Below are 17,501 nucleotides of genomic sequence, written 5' to 3'. Positions count from 1 at the left end.
TTGACTACCCAAGGCCCCTTCTCCCTCAGGCTCCAACCATTATATCTCTTCCACCTGGGTTTATTTGGTGAGTGTGGGTTGGGGGTAGGGAGAACAAGGAACAATCTTCTTATTCTCATGGATTCAGATATCTCTAAGATCTTTCTCCTTTGAGGCCCTAATTGTAAAATCAATGTATTGAAATATTTTAGACTAGAACAGTAGGGGAAAAAAGGAAGATGTGGGTGTGGGGAGGGGAGGGAAGGAAACAAGGGCAGGAGGAGAGGGGCAGGGAGAGCAGGCAAGAAACAGAAAGTCAAGAGAATGACATCAGGACTCTAGGACCCAGGGGTGGGTATGAGAGCACTACACATTTAGTGAAGAGTGCCACTGACGTACATGCCTTGGTTGTGGCTGCTCTGACGTGACTGTCGTCCTCCTCTCTTAATTCTGGACAATGGCCAGGGAGAAGCCACCAACACAGCACCATGCAGAAGCTCCTCCTGCCTGAAGGCAGAGTCTTCTGGCAAAGAAACTCCAGGAATCACGTATACAAAAAGTCCTAAACTGAAAACTTACTGTGCAAATGACAATTTGATCTGCGTTTGAATTTCTATCCATTCTTCCTTTATAATCCTTCCACATTGCAGCAGCTCCTTTGAAAGTCTCTCTGCTTTTGTCAAATTCTCTGAAGCTTCCTTAAACCTGAGTTGTGTTCAGGAAACTTTACACTTGGTGCTACATTCCGGGGCCCTAGTTCCTGGACATCCTTGGCTCTCATACTTTCCATCACCCTTCCTGAGTCACCTGTCAGCTTTTGATTTGGCCTTAAAAATTAAATATAAGCATTATGAACAGTATTTCTATTTGTAAAGATTAGAGGCAAAAGGATACTTTTGAAGGGAGAGTAAGGCTCTCCCCATGGTATGGAATAACTCAACCGAACACTTGAAAACATCTGTATTGTCATTGTAGGGATGCACAATGGAGTTGGTGAGGATTTCTTTGGCTTTTTCCGCATGTTGTTTTGCTTGCAGTGACAGTCCTGTGGACAAAGAAAAAGAAGTCTCAGTTTCTCTTTCATTTCAGCTGGACAGGAATATAGTTATCTCTGGCCAGGGAATCTAATGAGGTCTCCTTCATATATCATCAAGTAGCACATGGAGATATATCGGGACAGCATGAAATACGATCATGACTATAAGAAACAAAGAAGTGTTTCACACCTAGGACTCAAGATAAAAATTTTTTCCCACAATGTTCTTTTTAGAAATAAACAGAATGAGCAGGAATTGAACAGCTTTGAAACTTCACCAATATCAGACATAAAATGTTATGAATAATTATAAAAAAAACAAACGGAATACAAAGACTACAGCATTCTGGGCAGGAAATAAAATATTCATGAATTTTAATCCTGGCTTTGTGACAGCAATCTTAATGAAATACTAAAAATTCTGAATCTTCTGCTCACCCATCCATAATCATAACTTTAGAGAGTTATTTTAACATAATACAAATATGACGATATCTATAAAAACTGACAAACAATTCCAATGAGGTAAGGGGCTGATGTGCTTCAATCTCTTATTTCTATGTGGTAATAGACTGATATGAATCAAATGAAGTTTAAAAACAGTTACTACCAAGAACTAATTCCCGGTGGGTTCCAGCGTTCTTCCATTGGCGTATTCATTTGTGGTAAAGGTGACACTGAGGATCACTATTTAGGTCTCAGGTTTTTTCATTTTCCCATATCCCCATCTTCTTCCCCACAATGACACACCCTTCCACCCACATCCTAATACTCCTGGTCTTACGTTCTTCATTACATGGAATTGTATCTCAAATCTCTAAAAAGAGCTGTCAAATTATGAAATTCATTCTGTTCCTATGTCTATAAAACAGAATATATTTTCTGAGGGAGAAAATCCAGGGTATGCTATTCCTATAGGAACACTTACAGAATTTTGTCTTATTTTTTTTTAAAGTACACAATCAGGGGCTTCCCTCGTGGCTCAGTGGTTGAGAATCCGCCTGTCGAGGCAGGGGACACGGGTTCGTGCCCCGGTCCAGGAAGATCCCACATGCCGCGGAGCGGCTGGGTCCGTGAGCCATGGCTGCTAGGCCTGCGCATCCGGAGCCTGTTCTCCACAACGGGAGAGGCCACAGCAGTGAGAGGCCCGCGTACCACAAAAAAGTTTGGGCTGCCCTGGTGGCGCAGTGGTTGAGAGTCCGCCTGCCGATGCAGGGGACGCGGGTTCGTGCCCCAGTCTGGGAGGATCCCACGTGCCACGGAGCGGCTGGGCCCGTGAGCCATGGCCGCTGAGCCTGCACGTCCAGAGCCTGTTCTCCACAACGGGAGAGGCCACAGCAGTGAGAGGCCCGCGTACCACAAAAAAAAAAAAAAAAAAAAAAAAAAAAAAAAGTGCACAATCAACCTACCAGAAATTTAATAGTGCCAATAATGTATGCAACATTATAAAAGACATGATGAATTTTGGTCCATTTCCTCAAGAAACTTGAACTCAATCTACAAGAGGCAGCGTGGGTTGAGGTTCAAGAACACTAGCTCTGAAATCACACTGCCCAGAGTGAATTCCCTGCTCCACGACTTACCTGAAACATTGACCCCAGCTTCCTCGACTGTAGACAGGGATAATAACATTACCCACCTCATAGCACCGTAGTGAAGATTGAAGGAAATTATACATGGAAAGTAGCATGGTGCCTGGCACTCAATAAGACCTTAATAAATAGTAGATACTGCTTTTACTTTAAATTGAGAAAGAAAGACTATAATGCAGAAAGGTAGCAGACTGTGGAAGAAAAACCTCGTTAAAAAAAAATCCCCGATGCTAGGACACTGGTACTGGCAACCAAAATCCTAGGTCTGAGTCTCAGATCAGCTATCTCTTAACAGTGTGACCTGGGGCAAGCTGTTTCAACTCAAACTAGCTGTTTCCTCTGAATCTAGAAAATAGGGGGTATAAGGGCGTGGTTTGAACTAGATGATCTCCAACGTCCCCTCTGGCTCTAATAGTCTTTGATCTAACAGGTAGGAGCAATCTATAATCAGATTTGGCTAAATTTATTGGGTGGCAATTGTGTGCTTAGCATTGTGGTGTTTTTCACTTCTGTTTGTTTATTTATTCACTGGGCCAATCCTGGGAAGTCAGTGCCATCATATCATCATCATTATCATCGTTTTTCAATTGAAGAAACAGAGTACAGCAATGTACTCTTGTACCTCTTGTCCTAGGTTGCCAGTCCATGTTTTTGCCTTCTCTGCATCCATTCTCCCTTCCCCTGTTTTCTTCTGAGGATGCCCAGCCCCTGCACACTCAGTCCTTGTGATTTAGCCAAGGCCAGCCTCTCCCCAAGGATCCAGTGGACCCAAAAGGCAGGTCTAGCCAATCAGACTCTTTCTTGTCTTTGGCATACAACCCACATCAGCCCAATAAGAATCCCCAAACCCTGAGATTTTGGAGGAGAGACACTCTTTTTTTCCTGGGAATGCTGGGGAGGGAAACCTAAAGCTGCTGGCAACCTTGCTGCCACCATGTGGGCAAAGTTTGGCTAAGAATAGAGCCAATACAGAGAAAAACAGTCAAGTGGTGTGAAAAGGGAGGAACGGAAATCTGATAACACTGTTTGAAAACGTGGATCTGGCTAAGTCTACAGTAAGTTTTACCCCTGGATTTTTAAGTGTATGGGCCAATGAATTACCCTTTGTTTATTGCCAGCTTGATTTAGCCTTTTATTTTTTGGGGGGAGGGGTGCCACTTATAAGCAAGAGACTTTCTATCAATATATATGTGAATGGATCCTATTTTAGGCCCCAAGTCTATGCCCTCGGCCATTTCTACAATGCCTTCAAAGCTAAAAAGTTAATTATCTCCTGAGAACTACTTTTAAGATCATAAAAAACAAAGCTCAGAGGGCTAAAATCTTCCTTCTCTTTTTTACATATTGTATTAAAAAATCTTATTGACTCTTTGTGAGAGGAAATAGCTCTCAATGTGTAGAGAGGAGAATGTCCAAGAAAACCTGATCCTTCTAAAGTTAAGTCAAATTTGAGGAAAAGAGCAGAAACCAACTAGCCAATCCTCCTCAGCCTGAGGCAGACTCACCTTTCAGCTGGAGGTAGCCCTGAGCCAGGTTAACATGCGCCTCGGCCAGTTTCCAGTGTGAGTCACCATAGCAGATCCTCGTCAGCGCCACACAGCGCACAAGCTCCTGGAGAGCCTGTTTATACTGGAGGAAGGGAAATGGGCTCACCAGTTAGACAGCAAAGCACAAAATCAACTTGTATTTTTATCCATTCAATATACACTTATTGAGTGTTGATTATGGGCCGGGCATGGTTTTAAGGACTTGTGATACATTAGAGAACAAAACAAAGATCTGTCTTGGATGGCAGGATATTCATCTGGTCGGGTGAAATAGACAATATACATAAAAAACCAGTAACATTTATACATTTAAATTTATAGTAAATAGTGAAAAACGTTATGGAGTAAAGACGCTGCCCATCAATGAACAGCTACCACATATTCAGGCACAAGTGGGCGAATGGTGATAGTTTTCAAATAATGCCCGTTAGTTCTCAATTCAAACACCTGCTTTAGCAGCTGGGATATTAGCACAGCAAATGAGGTCAGCAGGACTTTACAAACAGATTTCATTAAAGGATTAAAGCACATTTTCATCCGGAGCCAGGACAAAGAGAATAGCAAACCATGGATTCCAGCTCTAGGTCAGCTTAGAGCAGCAATACACTCAAAGCAAGACTGGTGGTTTTAAAATACAGCTCCAAAATTCTTTGACACTGCTTCCATACAGAGATGGTGGTCTATGTCCCCTTTTCTTTGAATCTGGGTTTTATGACAGTTTGGCCAAAAGAACATGGAGGAAATGATGCAGCACCACTTTTTAGACCCAGTTCTTAAAGAACTGGCAGCTTCCACTTTTTACTCACTCTTGGAACTTGTTATGGGCTGAATTGTGTCTCCCACCTCCAAATTCATATGTTGGAGTCCTCTGTACTTCAGAATATAACTGTATTTGGAGAGACGGCCTTTAAAGAGGTGAATAAGGTAAAATGAGGCTGTCAGGATGGGGCCCTAATCTAATATGACTGGTGTCCTTGTAAGAAGAGAAAGGGACACTAGGAATGGGCACACACAGAGAAACACGTTGTGAGGACACAGTGGGAGGGCAGGCATTTGCAAGTCAAGGAGAGAGTCCTCTGAATAAAATCAACCCTGCCAACACCTTGACCTTAGATTTCTAGGCTCCAGAACTGTGAGAAAATAAACTTCCTTTGTTGAAGCCACCCAGTCTGAGGTATTTTGCCATAGGAACCCCAGAAGACTAATAACCTAACCACCATTCCATGAGGAAGCCTAAGCGGCCCCACGGAGAGGCCAACATGGAAATGTGCTGGTGGCAGCATCAATCGGTCATCCGCAGGACTATGCCACCCTGGCATCGGATTCTCCACACCTGTTGAGCCCAGCTGATGCTGCATGGAGCAGAGCTGACCAGATCTCACTGAGCTCTGCACAAATTCTGCATTCATGAGCAAAATAAATGGTTGTTTTTGTTTTATGCCACTAAGTCTTAGAGTGTGATACAGTAATAGATAGCTGGAATAGCAAAAGAGGAGGTGGGAGGTACAAAGCTGAAGGGGGCAAAGCAGAGGAAGAACCGTAAGAACAAAGACAGAGTTGTGGAAAAGACCCAGCAGAAGACCCAGTACACCCCCCACTCCTACTCCCCTGGTCAATGCCTAAGCTCAAAGGACCTGTACTTCCACAAAGTTCCCATGTGAGTTAGAAACACTTTCACCTTGAAACAACATTCCTCTTGACAAAAAATGCATACCCAGACAGTTGACCACAGGACAGTCGCTTTTCTGACCTAGCAAGAGAGGCTGGGGAGCACTGTGCTCACTCCATAGTGATGAAGGAAGATGGAGGTATGGCTTTCTCCTATAGTAACATTTTTCTTATTACAAAAGTAATACATGCTCATTATCAAAATACAGGTGAACAAAAAAAAATAAAAAATCACCTGCCATCTCACCTCTTAGAGACAACTAGGCAGCTAAATTTCTCTCTATCCTTCATTCCTATGAATCTATCTATACATATTTTTTCTTTTTAAAAATAGGCTTATAAGCTACATATAGGTTTGCAACTTTTCACAATTTGTGAACATTTCTCCATGTCATCTTCTATGATAATAATTTTTTATGGCTGCATAGTATTTTATTGTATGTATATATTATAAGTGAGTTACTCAACCAATAGCTATTGAGCACTTAGGTTGTTTTAAAGTTTTTTCTCTCTGAACATCCTGTGTGGATAGATTTGCTCATATCCATAAGCATTTTCTTTTTCTTTATAGCATTCTTTTTTTTATAGATATAAATTTATTTATTTTATTTTATTATTTATTTTTGGCTGCATTGGATCTTTGATACTGCACGCGGGCTTTCTGTAGTTGCGGCGAGCAGGGGCTACTCTGTTGTGGCACGCAAGCTTCTCATTGCGGTGTCTTCTCTTGTTGCGGAGCATGGGCTCTAGGTGCGCGGGCTTCAGTAGTTGTGGCACGTGGGCTCAGTAGTTGTGGCTCGCGGGCTCTAGAGCACAGGCTCAGTAGTTGTGGAGCATGGGCTTAGTTGCTCCATGGCATGTGGGATCTTCCCGGACCAGGGCTCGAACCTGTGTCCCCCTGCATTGGCGGGTGGATTCTTTTTTTTTTTTTTTTTGCGGTACGCAGGCTTCTCACTGTTGTGGCCTCTCCCGTTGCGGAGCACAGGCTCCAGACATGCAGGCACAGCGGCCATGGCTCACGGGCCTAGCCGCTCCACGGCATGTGGGATCTTCCAGACTGGGGCACGAACCCGTGTCCCCTGCATCGGCAGGTGGACTCTCAACCACTGCACCACCAGGGAAGCCCTGGCAGGAGGATTCTTAACCACTGCGCCACCAGGGAAGCCCCATAAGCATTTCCTTAGAATGAATTCCAACATGACAATAGGGTAAAAAATGTGCAAAATCCTGAGGCTTTGCTAGAGTTTGCTGGAGTGCTTCCTCGAGAGGCTGCTTCCATCCACACCTCCCTTACAGCACGGTGTGTGGGCAGGGAATGCCCCTTACACAGAGCCAAGCACTAGTTGGGGTCTAACTTACCAATTTGTCAGTTAACTCATTTCTCCTTGTTTTAGTTTGTCTTTTTTTTTCCGCAAAGCTAGTGAGGCTGAACATCTTCATGTGTTTATTGGCTTTTTGCAGTTCTTCTTTTGGGAAACATCTATTTATTGCCTCTAGAGACAGGAAATTTAGGGAATGGCTTCCTTGAAGACACACAGCAAATGAATACAGTGTATGATAAAGAAAGAAGTGATGAAAACATTGAGAAGTCTAGATAGACAGTTTGCCAAAAAGAGAGGAGGATCTGATCTGATGGCGAATCTGTCCCAACCACAAGTTTCCAAGGAAGGGCTATATGCAGTCTGAGAGTCAGCCTCCCAGATCAGAGCCTTGGTCCTCACTACCTGCATCGGGGACCAGTGCACAGAAAGAGCAGCCTGTCCTCCCTCTGCTTTCATATTTGCTAGGATGTGTAGTCCAGATACTGCCTTTTGATTTTCCAACCTTTATCCTGCTAGTTCCAGTGGCTTTAGCCAACAGGCATGGGTAGCAGGTAGACAGAAGAGAAGTATGAGTAGGAAGACAATTTCAGAACTGGGATAAGCCTTGGAAATAATCTAGTCTGATCACCTCAATTTAAAGAAAAAATGAAAGGCCAGAGAGGTGAGATGATTTACCACCGAGTGGTAGAGTCAGAACTCACAGTCAAGCTCCTTGATGCAAAGTACAGATCTCTTCCCACAACATCATTCTTGAGTTACCTGAATTTCTTAAACTTCTTAATATTAAAATATGCAACTCTGAGGATCTGTAAGTCTGGCCATACATATTTTAAAATGCGTATTTAATACCCAGATCTTGGTGTCTAAATATCAATACTATTCTCTTCTAAGAGGAACCAGCATTCCCTGAATCCACAGCTGGAGCAAGGAAATACAAGATGAACCTGAAAAATCTTATTGTGTCGGAAATTAAGGAAAGAATCATGGGGGCATATCAAGGACTCAGAAGCCAGCTTGAAGGGGCTCCCACTGGAAAATACAAAATAATTTAAGTTTTGATGATGATAATGGATTGTAACATATTTGTAAAACAGGATTTCTTGAACCCATACTGATATAAATAAATGAACAATAAAGTGTGAAGAAGGAAAAGCTCTTCTTCATAAAAAGAATGCCAACAAACAAATGTTGAGAGAATGCTGAAGTCAGAGAATCACCATTTGACAAACATCGTAGTAATAGCTAATTCAGGTGAGAATCATCAATGGATGCTATAAACTAGGGGGTGAAGTTTTAATGAGGAATAGGATATGTTCACAGTATCAATGAATCTCCCCACAAAATATTAATTACAAAGGGAAGAATAATAATTCTACAGTTAAAAACCTGTCAGATAGCCTCTTAACCAAGCGATCAAATTTAGCCTCATAGTAATGAGACAAACAACATCGTACACCTCCTAATATGATGCACTGAGAAGGGCCCTATGTCAGGTCTGTGGGATTCCTGCCCAAAATGCATAATCTGAATCTAATCATAAGGAAACACATGACAAATTCAAATTGGGAGGTATTCTACAAAATAATTGGAGTGTATATTTGTGGCCCCTGCCAAATTCATATGTTGAAGCCCTAACTCTCACGGTAGTATTTGGAGATAGGGCCTCTAAGGCTGTAATTAGGGTCAAATGAGGTTATAAAGGTGGGGCCCTGATCAATAGGATTAGTGTACTTATAAGAAGAGACACCTTTCTCTCCCCCTTCCCCCACATGCACAAAGAAGAGGCCATGTGAGGACACAGCTAGAAGGTGGTGGTCTGTAACCCAAGGGGAGAGATCTCACCAGACGCCAGCCCTGCTGGCACCTTGATCTTGGACTTCCAGTCTCCAGAACTGCGAGGAGTACATTTCTGTTGTGTAGGCCACCCAGTCTGTGGTATTCTATCACAGCAGCCCAAACAGAATAATATACTACTTTTCACAAATACTAAGATTGTGAAAGGCAAAGACAGGCTAAGTAACTGCTCTAACTGTTGACTATAGTCAGCATGACTTCATGGATTGGACCATGGCTGATTTTTTTTCTATACAAGATACTATTGAGATAATTAGAGAAATATGGATAATGTTTGTAGATTAGATAATAATATATATCAATATTAATTTCCTAATTTCAATAATTGTACTATGGTTATGTAGGAGAATATCCTTTATTCTTGGGAAATAGGCACTAACGTATTTAGGGGTAAAGGATCATGCATTTGTAACTTACTCTCAGATATTCAGAAAAATAATGACAGAGAGAGTGAGAAATAAAGAAATAAAGTAAATGTTAACAACTGGTATATCTTGGAACTTTTCTGTAAGTCTGAAAGTATTTTAAAATAAAAAATTACCAAAGAGTGGTATTTTAAGAAGCAAATTATGTCATATTAATACTTTCTGAAAAAAATAAAGGCTTCCTAGAACACTTAACTTGAGACCTGCAAGGCAGGTAAGCTGCCTCTCCAACTACATTTCACGTCAGGCTGAAGCTTCCTGTCATCACTTCAAACATAGTCACGCTCGTGCCAAACTTATAAATTTTATGGCTGCTGTTCCCTCTCCCTAGATCTCCTTTCCCTCAGCTCCTCCATGCTGACTCCTTCTCTTCTCTAGGTGTCAGCTCAGATGTCACCTCCTCAATGAGGGCCTCCCTTACCTAAGATAGGCCCACTCTGTTTCCTCCATAGCACTTAGCACAATCTCTGCTTTACTGGTTTATTTACAATGTCCCCTCAGCTCCATGAGGGCAGGCAAGCTGTTTGTCCTGTTCACTGCTGAATCCAAGGATTCGTCTTCTGAACGGCAGAACACAAAAAATGCTTTGATATCATTCTAGATGCATAGAAGAGAAGTTAATTCTTTATATACACCAAATGCAGATGGCCAACAAACACATGAAAAGATACTCAACATCACTAATTATTAGAGAAATGCAAATCAAAACTACAATGAGGTATCACCTCTCACCAGTCAGAATGGCCATCATCAAAAAACCTACAAACAATAAATGCTGGAGAGGGTGTGGAGAAAAGGGACCCCTCATACACTGTTGGTGGGAATGTAAATTGATACAGCCACTATGGAAAACAGTATGCAGGTTCCTTAAAAAACTAAAAATAGAACTACCATATGACCGAACAATCCCACTACTGGGCATATACCAGAGAAAACCATAATTCAAAAAAACACATGCACCCCAATGTTCATAGCAGCACTATTTACAATAGCCAGGACACGGAAGCAACCTAAATGTCTATCAACAACCTAAATGTCTATCTTCTTTATCCAGCAAATGAATAAAGAAGATGTGGCACATATATACAATGGAATATTACTCAGCCATAAAAAGGAATAAAATTGGGTCATTTGTAGATACATGGATGGACCTAGAGAATGTCATACAGAGTGAAGTAAGTCAGAAAGAAAAAAGCAAATATCGTATAATAACACATATATGTGGAATCTAGAAAAATGGTATAGATGATCTTATTTGCAAAGCAGAAATAGAGACAGAAAAGTAGAGAACAAATGTATGGATACCAAGGGGGAAAGGGATGGGGTGGGAGGAATTGGGAGACTGGGATTGACACATATATAGTATTGATACTATGCACAAAATAGACAACTGATGGGAACATACTGTATAGCACAGGGAACTCTATCTAATGCACTGTGGTAACCTAAATGGGATGGAAGTCCAAAAGGGAGGGGATATCTGTACATGTATGGCTGATTAATTTTGTTGTGCAGTGGAGGCTAACACAACATTGCAAAGCAGCCATACTCCAATATAAATTAATAATAAATATATATTATATAGATATGTATACACCAAATGCCTTAGGGCATTAAGGCTTAGTTCTCTTGCAGACCTCTGGTTGAGAAAGGCTGCCAGCTGAGGCCGACATAGCACACAGCCTGGCACATAGTAGGTACTAAATAAATATCTGCTGCATAATGAATAAGCACACCTTCAAAACCGAATTCACACCTTCTCTCCATAATCCTGCTCTTCTTCCTGTATTCATTACAATAACAAAGGGCTCTGACAAGCCTTGGGTCACCCAGGCTGTCTGAGCCCTAAGTCAGGAATTGCACACACCCCTCTCTGGCTCACTCTTGCCCCTCCAACCCCTATGTCCCCCCCAGTTACCAGGTTTCATTGATTCATATTTCCAAATTCTTATCAAAAGATCTCAGCATTTTGCAACTAGAGATTATCATACTAAGTGAAGTAAGTCAGAAAGAGAAAGACAAATACCATATGATATCACTTATGTGTGGATTCTAAAATATGACACAAATGAACCTATCTATGAAACAGAAACAGAATCACAGACATAGAGAACAGACAGGCAGTTGCCAAGGGGAAGGGGACTTGGGGAGGGATGGACTGGGAGTTTGGGATTAGCAGATGCAAACTAATATATACAGAATGTATATATATTTATATATATATATAGAATATATATAAAAAACAAGGTCCTACTGTATAGCACAGAGAACTATAATCAATATCCTATGATAAACCATAATGGAAAAGAATATTAAAAAAAGAATGTATATATATGAATAACTGAATCACTTTGCTGTATAGCAGAAATTAACACAACATTGTAAATCAACCACACTTCAAATAAAAAAAAAGATCTCAGCATTTATGAATAACTGAATCACTTTGCTGTATAGCAGAAATTAACACAACATTGTAAATCAACCACACTTCAAATAAAAAAAAAAGATCTCAGCATTTCTACTGACTCTGCCATATTTCAGGCTCTTGCCAGGATTATTGCAAATATCCTGCAAACTGGCCCTCCTCCTCCAGTTTACCTCCCTTCTCTTCCTCCACCACCCAGTTATCTGAGGTCTGAGGGATCATTCCAGAAACTCAGACTTGCTCATGGCCCTCTTCTGCTTATAATCCTATGACAGTCTCTAGCACCCTGAGGAGAAAATCTAACCTTTTCCTGGGAGTTGAACACCTTCTGGTCCCAGCTCCTGTCCACAATCCAACCTCATTTGCTGCCCTGTGTAACTAAAGCCTCCATCCCAGATAGTTCCATATAGTTCCCCAAACAGCCTGTGCACCCTCAGACCCGCAACTCTTGCCCATCTGCCACCTCTGCCCAGAACGCTATTGTCCTCTCTCCTACCTGGGGCCAGCTCCTAAGTACTGTTATCAGTGCAGTCCAAATAACTTCCATCCCAAGAAGCATGCCTTAAGTGCTGTCCCTACTCCAACTCCAGGATCATTGCCCATCCCTCCTTCCCTCCCTCCCCATGCTTTGCATCTATACCACCTGAGCTTGTGTTTGTCACAGAACTTATGCTGATAACCATTATCCATCTATCTCCCCAACCAGACCATGAATCCCTCTGAGGCAGAGGTTGTAGCTTTCCCATCTGTGCCCCCAGCACATGCACAGCACCTGGCACACATTAGGTATACAGTAAATTTTTGTGAATAAATGGACAAATAGGGTCTGACACATAAGAGGTGGTAGAGAAATACATATTGAATGAATGAGTAAATGAATAAAACTTTGAAGAGAGATGGGAAAGAAGTATGCAGAGAACAAGATTAGGAACCTAAGAAATATAAGCTCCATGAGAGCAGAAACTTCATCTGCTTTGTCCTGTATTCCAGTGCCTAGACCTGGCACACAGGAGGAGCTCAATAAATATTTATTGATTGATGGAAAATGACTGTAGTAGGTCAAATCACAACCAGTCAGTCTAGTGTACACTTGTCAGAGGTCAGGGCAAACTTGTTTGTTCATTTGTGCACTCATTCAGCAAACATAATGTTGACTGTGCCAAGTACTGGGCTTGGAGTCCTGAGGTACTACACCCACTCACACTATGAAAAAGGCACTGTCATATTTTCTCTTGTACCAAACTCCTGAGAGTAGGAATGCAACCTAAAGTATCCTACTTCTCAATTACCAGAGTACAGGTATAAAAAGAAAGGCTCCTTACCTCATGACTGCTAGAATAGGACTTTGCTTTCTCTTCACAGAGGTGGAGTTTCTCTCGAGGAGGCTGAAACAGTGCTGTCTGAGGCAGCTTGTTTTGGAGCTTTTTTCTAGGTGTTATGCTGACAGCAGCAACAATTTCATCCAGGTGGTTGGATATGTGAGTTTCCTGTGATTCTTGCATATTTTTATATACATTAGCCTCTAATTTTAAAATAAGGAAACGAAGGTGTTAATGATAATTTCCATAGTTACTTTTAGAAATACACATTTTTTTCTAGAAATTGAGACTAGAATCTAAGAAAATTTCAACACTATACTCATGACTTCTTTGAAATAAGTAGCATTCTATCCAAAAAGATCCTAGTGGCTAGTACTAACTTCTTTCAGACTGATTTCAAGTTTTAACTAAACCAAAAATTCTTTGTTTTCTCTCTCTATATTATATGTATATATCAGTGTGTGTATACACACATACTGATATATTTTATATATTATATATGATATATGTATCTATATATTATATATGGCATATATGTATATATATCAGTAGGAATCAGCTGAGCCCAAACAGTTCTCAAAGAGCTCAGATTAGATCTGTTGAATCCCAAGTGACCTTGAAAACAGGAAAAAATGACATATTAAACTTTTACTTCCAGCCAAAATGGAGTAATAGGGATGAGATTTATCCTCTTGCCCGAAGTCACCAACCAATTAACAAACAACAACAAAAAACAACCCATAGGCAAAAAGGTATGAAACAATGGTTTTCAAGAGACAGGACAACAGACTTGAGAAATGGAAAAAAGAAACAAAGTGAGACCCATGATTTCCCCAGGTTATTGCTTTGAAAAAGTTTCTAGAACATGCAGGGTAACCCAGAATTACCCTGTGGACTATCTGAGTTGAGGAACTAGAGTAGAGCATCTGGGGAGACCAAGGTGGCTGGAGTTCACAGGACAGATTACTAGAGAGGATAGAGCTGCACAGAGAGGACCCCAGAGATTAGCACCCCTCAAGTATGGGGAGAGAATACTGACCAGCATGTGTGTAAGAAAACTACTTGAGTCTGGAGAAAGACTCCTCTAATAAGATTGAAAGGAAGTGTCTGGTGCTCACCAAGACTGGTGCCTGTTCCCACTGACCAGACTGGAAAAACTCATAATTCATGAGGTACACGGTAAAATATTCAGAAGGGTTTTGTCTCAGTAATGGGGATTAGCCCTAGAGTGAACCCTGCTTAGATCCACTTAACAAACCATGAAAGTACGACCTAAAAGGATAAAACTGTTTCCAAGTAACTTAACTGTATCAGAGGGCAAAACTCAAGGATGTTCATAGGAATGCAAAAATAGCCAGCATTAAACAAGGTAAAATTCATATAATGTGATGTCCAAAGAAAGATCACCAGGCATGCAAATAGGCAAGAAAACATGACCCATAATGAGAAGAATAATCAGTCAAAACTGACCCAGAACTGACCCAGATATTAAGTTAGCAAAGAAGAATATTAAAGGTTATTATAATTGTATTCCATATGTTTAAAAAGTTAACTAGAGACACGGAATATAAAAAGACCCACAATGAACTTCTACATAAGAAAATTACACGTGAGATGAAAAATACACTAGATCAGATTAATGGGAGATTATATATTACAGATGAAAAGATGCATGAACTTGCAGACACAGCAATAGAAACCATATTTTAAAAAATCAGTGAGCTGTGAAACAACTTCAAATTGCCTAATATATATATATAATTTGAGTCCCTAAAGGAAAGCAGATTGTAGTGGGGACAAAAAAAAGTGTTTGAAGAAATAACGGCCAAAATCTTTCCAAATTTGAGGAAAAGTAAAAACCCAGAGATTCAAGAAGCTAAATGAAAACTAAACACAAGAAGCATAAAGGAAACTATGCCAAGATACATCATAACAAAATTGCTCAAAACCATGATAAAGAGGAAATATTAAAAGTAGTCAGAAAAAAGGACATATTAGTATTAAAAAAAAGATGATAATAGCAGGTTTCTGGGAGGAAATAAAGCACATGAGAAGACAGTGAAGCACCATATTTAAAGTATGGACAGAAAAAAAATTGTCAAGCTAAAATTCCGTACCAGTGAAAATATCTTTCAAGATCAAAATCTGAAAGAAATCATCACCAGCGGGACTCCCCTGGTGGCACAGTGGTTAAGAATCCTCCTGCCAATGCAGGGGACACAGGTTCAAGCCCTGGTCCAGGAAGATCTCACATGCTGCAGAGCAACTAAGCCTGTGCACCACAACTACTGAGCCTGCGCTCTAGAGCCCACGAGCCACAACTACTGAGCCTGCGTGCCACAACTACTGAAGCCTGCGCGCCGAGAGCCTGTGCTCCACACCAAGAGAAGCCACTGCAATGAGAAGCCCACATACTGCAACGAAGAGTAGCCCCCACTAGCTGCAACTAGAGAAAGCCTGCCCACAGCAACAAAGACCCAATGCAGCCAAAATAAATAAATTAATTAATTAAAAAAAAACCATCACCAGCAGATTTGCACCCCAATGTTCCCAAGAAATATTAAGTGAAGTCTTTCAAAAGGAAGAAAAATGATAACAAATGGAAATATAGATCTACACAAAGGAATTAAGAACAATGAAAAAGATACATGGGCAAATATGTAAGACATATTTTCGTATTATTTCATATATTTTCATATTTCATATATTTTCATATTATTTAAACCTCTTTAAAAGATAATCGGGCAGAGGAGTAAGACATGGAGATCACCTTCCTCCCCACAAATACATAATAAATACATCTACATGTGGAACAACTCTTAGAGAACACCTACTGAACGCTGGCAGAAGACCCCAGACTTCCCAAAAAGCAAGAAAATCCCCATGTACCTGGGTAGGGCAAAAGAAAAAAGAGAAAACAGAGACAAAAGAATAGGGATGGGACCTGCACCTCTGGAAGGGAGCTGTGAAGGAAGAAGAGTTTCCACACACTAGGAAGCCCCTTCACTGGTAGAGATGGGGGTAGTGGGGGGAAGCTGTGGAGCCATGGAGGAGAGCACAGAAACAGGGGTGCAGAGGGCAAAGCGGAGAGATTTCCGCCCAGACGATTGGTGTGGACCAGCACTCACGAGGCTGAGAGGCTTGTCTGCTCACCTGCCAGGGCTGGTGGGGGCTTGGAGCTGAGGCTCTGGCTTTGGAGGTCAGATCCCAGTGAAAGGACTGGAGTTGGCTGCATGAACACAGCCTGAAGGGGGGCTAGGGTGCCACAGCTAGGGGGCTAGTGTGCCACAGCTAGCCGGGAGGGAGTCCAGGAAAAAGTCTGGACCTGCCTAAGAGGCAAGAGACCATTGTTTCGGGGTGCACGAGAAGAAGGGATTCAGCACACCGCCTAAACGAGCTCCAGAGATGGGTGTGAGCCGCGGCTATCAGCGTGGACATCAGAGACTGGCATGAGAGGCTAAGGCTGCTGCTGCAGCCACCAAGAAGCCTGTGTGCAAGCACAGGTCACTAACCACACCTCCCCTCCCCAGAGCCTGTGCAGCCTGCCACTGCCAGGGTCCCGTGATCCAGGGACAACTTCTTCGGGAGAATACACAGCATGCCTCAGGCTGTTGCAAAGTCACGCTGGTCTCTGCTGCCACAGGCTCACCCCGCATTCCATACCTCTCCCTCCCCCAGGCCTAGTGAGCCAGAGTCCCCTAATCAGCTGCTCCTTTAACCCCATCCTGTCTGGGGGAAGAAGTGATGCCCTCAGGAGACCTACATGCAGAGGTGGAGCCAAATCCAAAGCTGAACCCCAGGAGCTTTGTGAACAAAGAAGAGAAAGGGAAATTTCTCCCAGCAGCCTCAGGAGCAGTGGATTAAATCTCCACAATCAACTTGATGTACCCTGCATCTGTGGAATACCTGAATAGACAATGAATCATCCCAAACATGAGGTGGTGGACTTTGGGAGCAACTGTAGACTTGGGGTTTGCTTTCTCCATCTAATTTGTTTCTGGTTTTATGTTTATCATAGTTTAGTATTTAGAGTTTATTATCATTAGTAGATTTGTTTATTGATTTGGTTGCTCTCTTTCTCTCTCTTTTAAATACAAAGAAAAAAGATTAAAAGCAACAAGGGAAAAACAACAAATGACACACAAGGGAATCCCCATAGGCTAACAGCTGATCTTTCAGCAGAAACTCTGCAAGCCAGAAGGGAGTGGCAGGACATATTTAAAGTGATGAAAGGGAAAAACCTACAACCAAGATTACTCTACCCAGCAAGGATCTCATTCAGGTTCGACGGAGAAATTAAAACCTTTACAGACAAGCAAAAGCTAAGAGAATTC

At 41.7% G+C, this 17,501-nt stretch overlaps 1 protein-coding gene across 7 annotated transcripts in view; it reads right to left on the bottom strand.

Moving 5' to 3' along the window:
• Positions 1 to 17,501, bottom strand: part of TTC23 (tetratricopeptide repeat domain 23) — a 119,821-nt gene that overhangs the window by 76,346 nt on the left and 25,974 nt on the right. For all 7 annotated transcript variants that reach the window (XM_055088191.1, XM_028495207.2, XM_028495208.2 and 4 more), the window contains exons 2-5: positions 13,171 to 13,370; positions 4,113 to 4,236; positions 874 to 1,024; positions 559 to 684 (exon numbers count right to left, since the gene is read on the bottom strand). In XM_055088191.1, the coding sequence (XP_054944166.1) occupies positions 559 to 684; positions 874 to 1,024; positions 4,113 to 4,236; positions 13,171 to 13,350 (581 nt within the window). In that variant the 5' untranslated portion in view covers positions 13,351 to 13,370. The remainder of the gene's footprint in view (positions 1 to 558; positions 685 to 873; positions 1,025 to 4,112; positions 4,237 to 13,170; positions 13,371 to 17,501) is intronic.

This window comes from Physeter macrocephalus, chromosome 11, assembly GCF_002837175.3.
Source record: "Physeter macrocephalus isolate SW-GA chromosome 11, ASM283717v5, whole genome shotgun sequence".
In the NCBI taxonomy this organism is placed as follows: Eukaryota; Metazoa; Chordata; class Mammalia; order Artiodactyla; family Physeteridae; genus Physeter; species Physeter macrocephalus.
The sequence above is the reverse complement of the archived record's forward strand: the minus strand, read 5'-3'. Positions and strand labels throughout refer to the sequence as shown.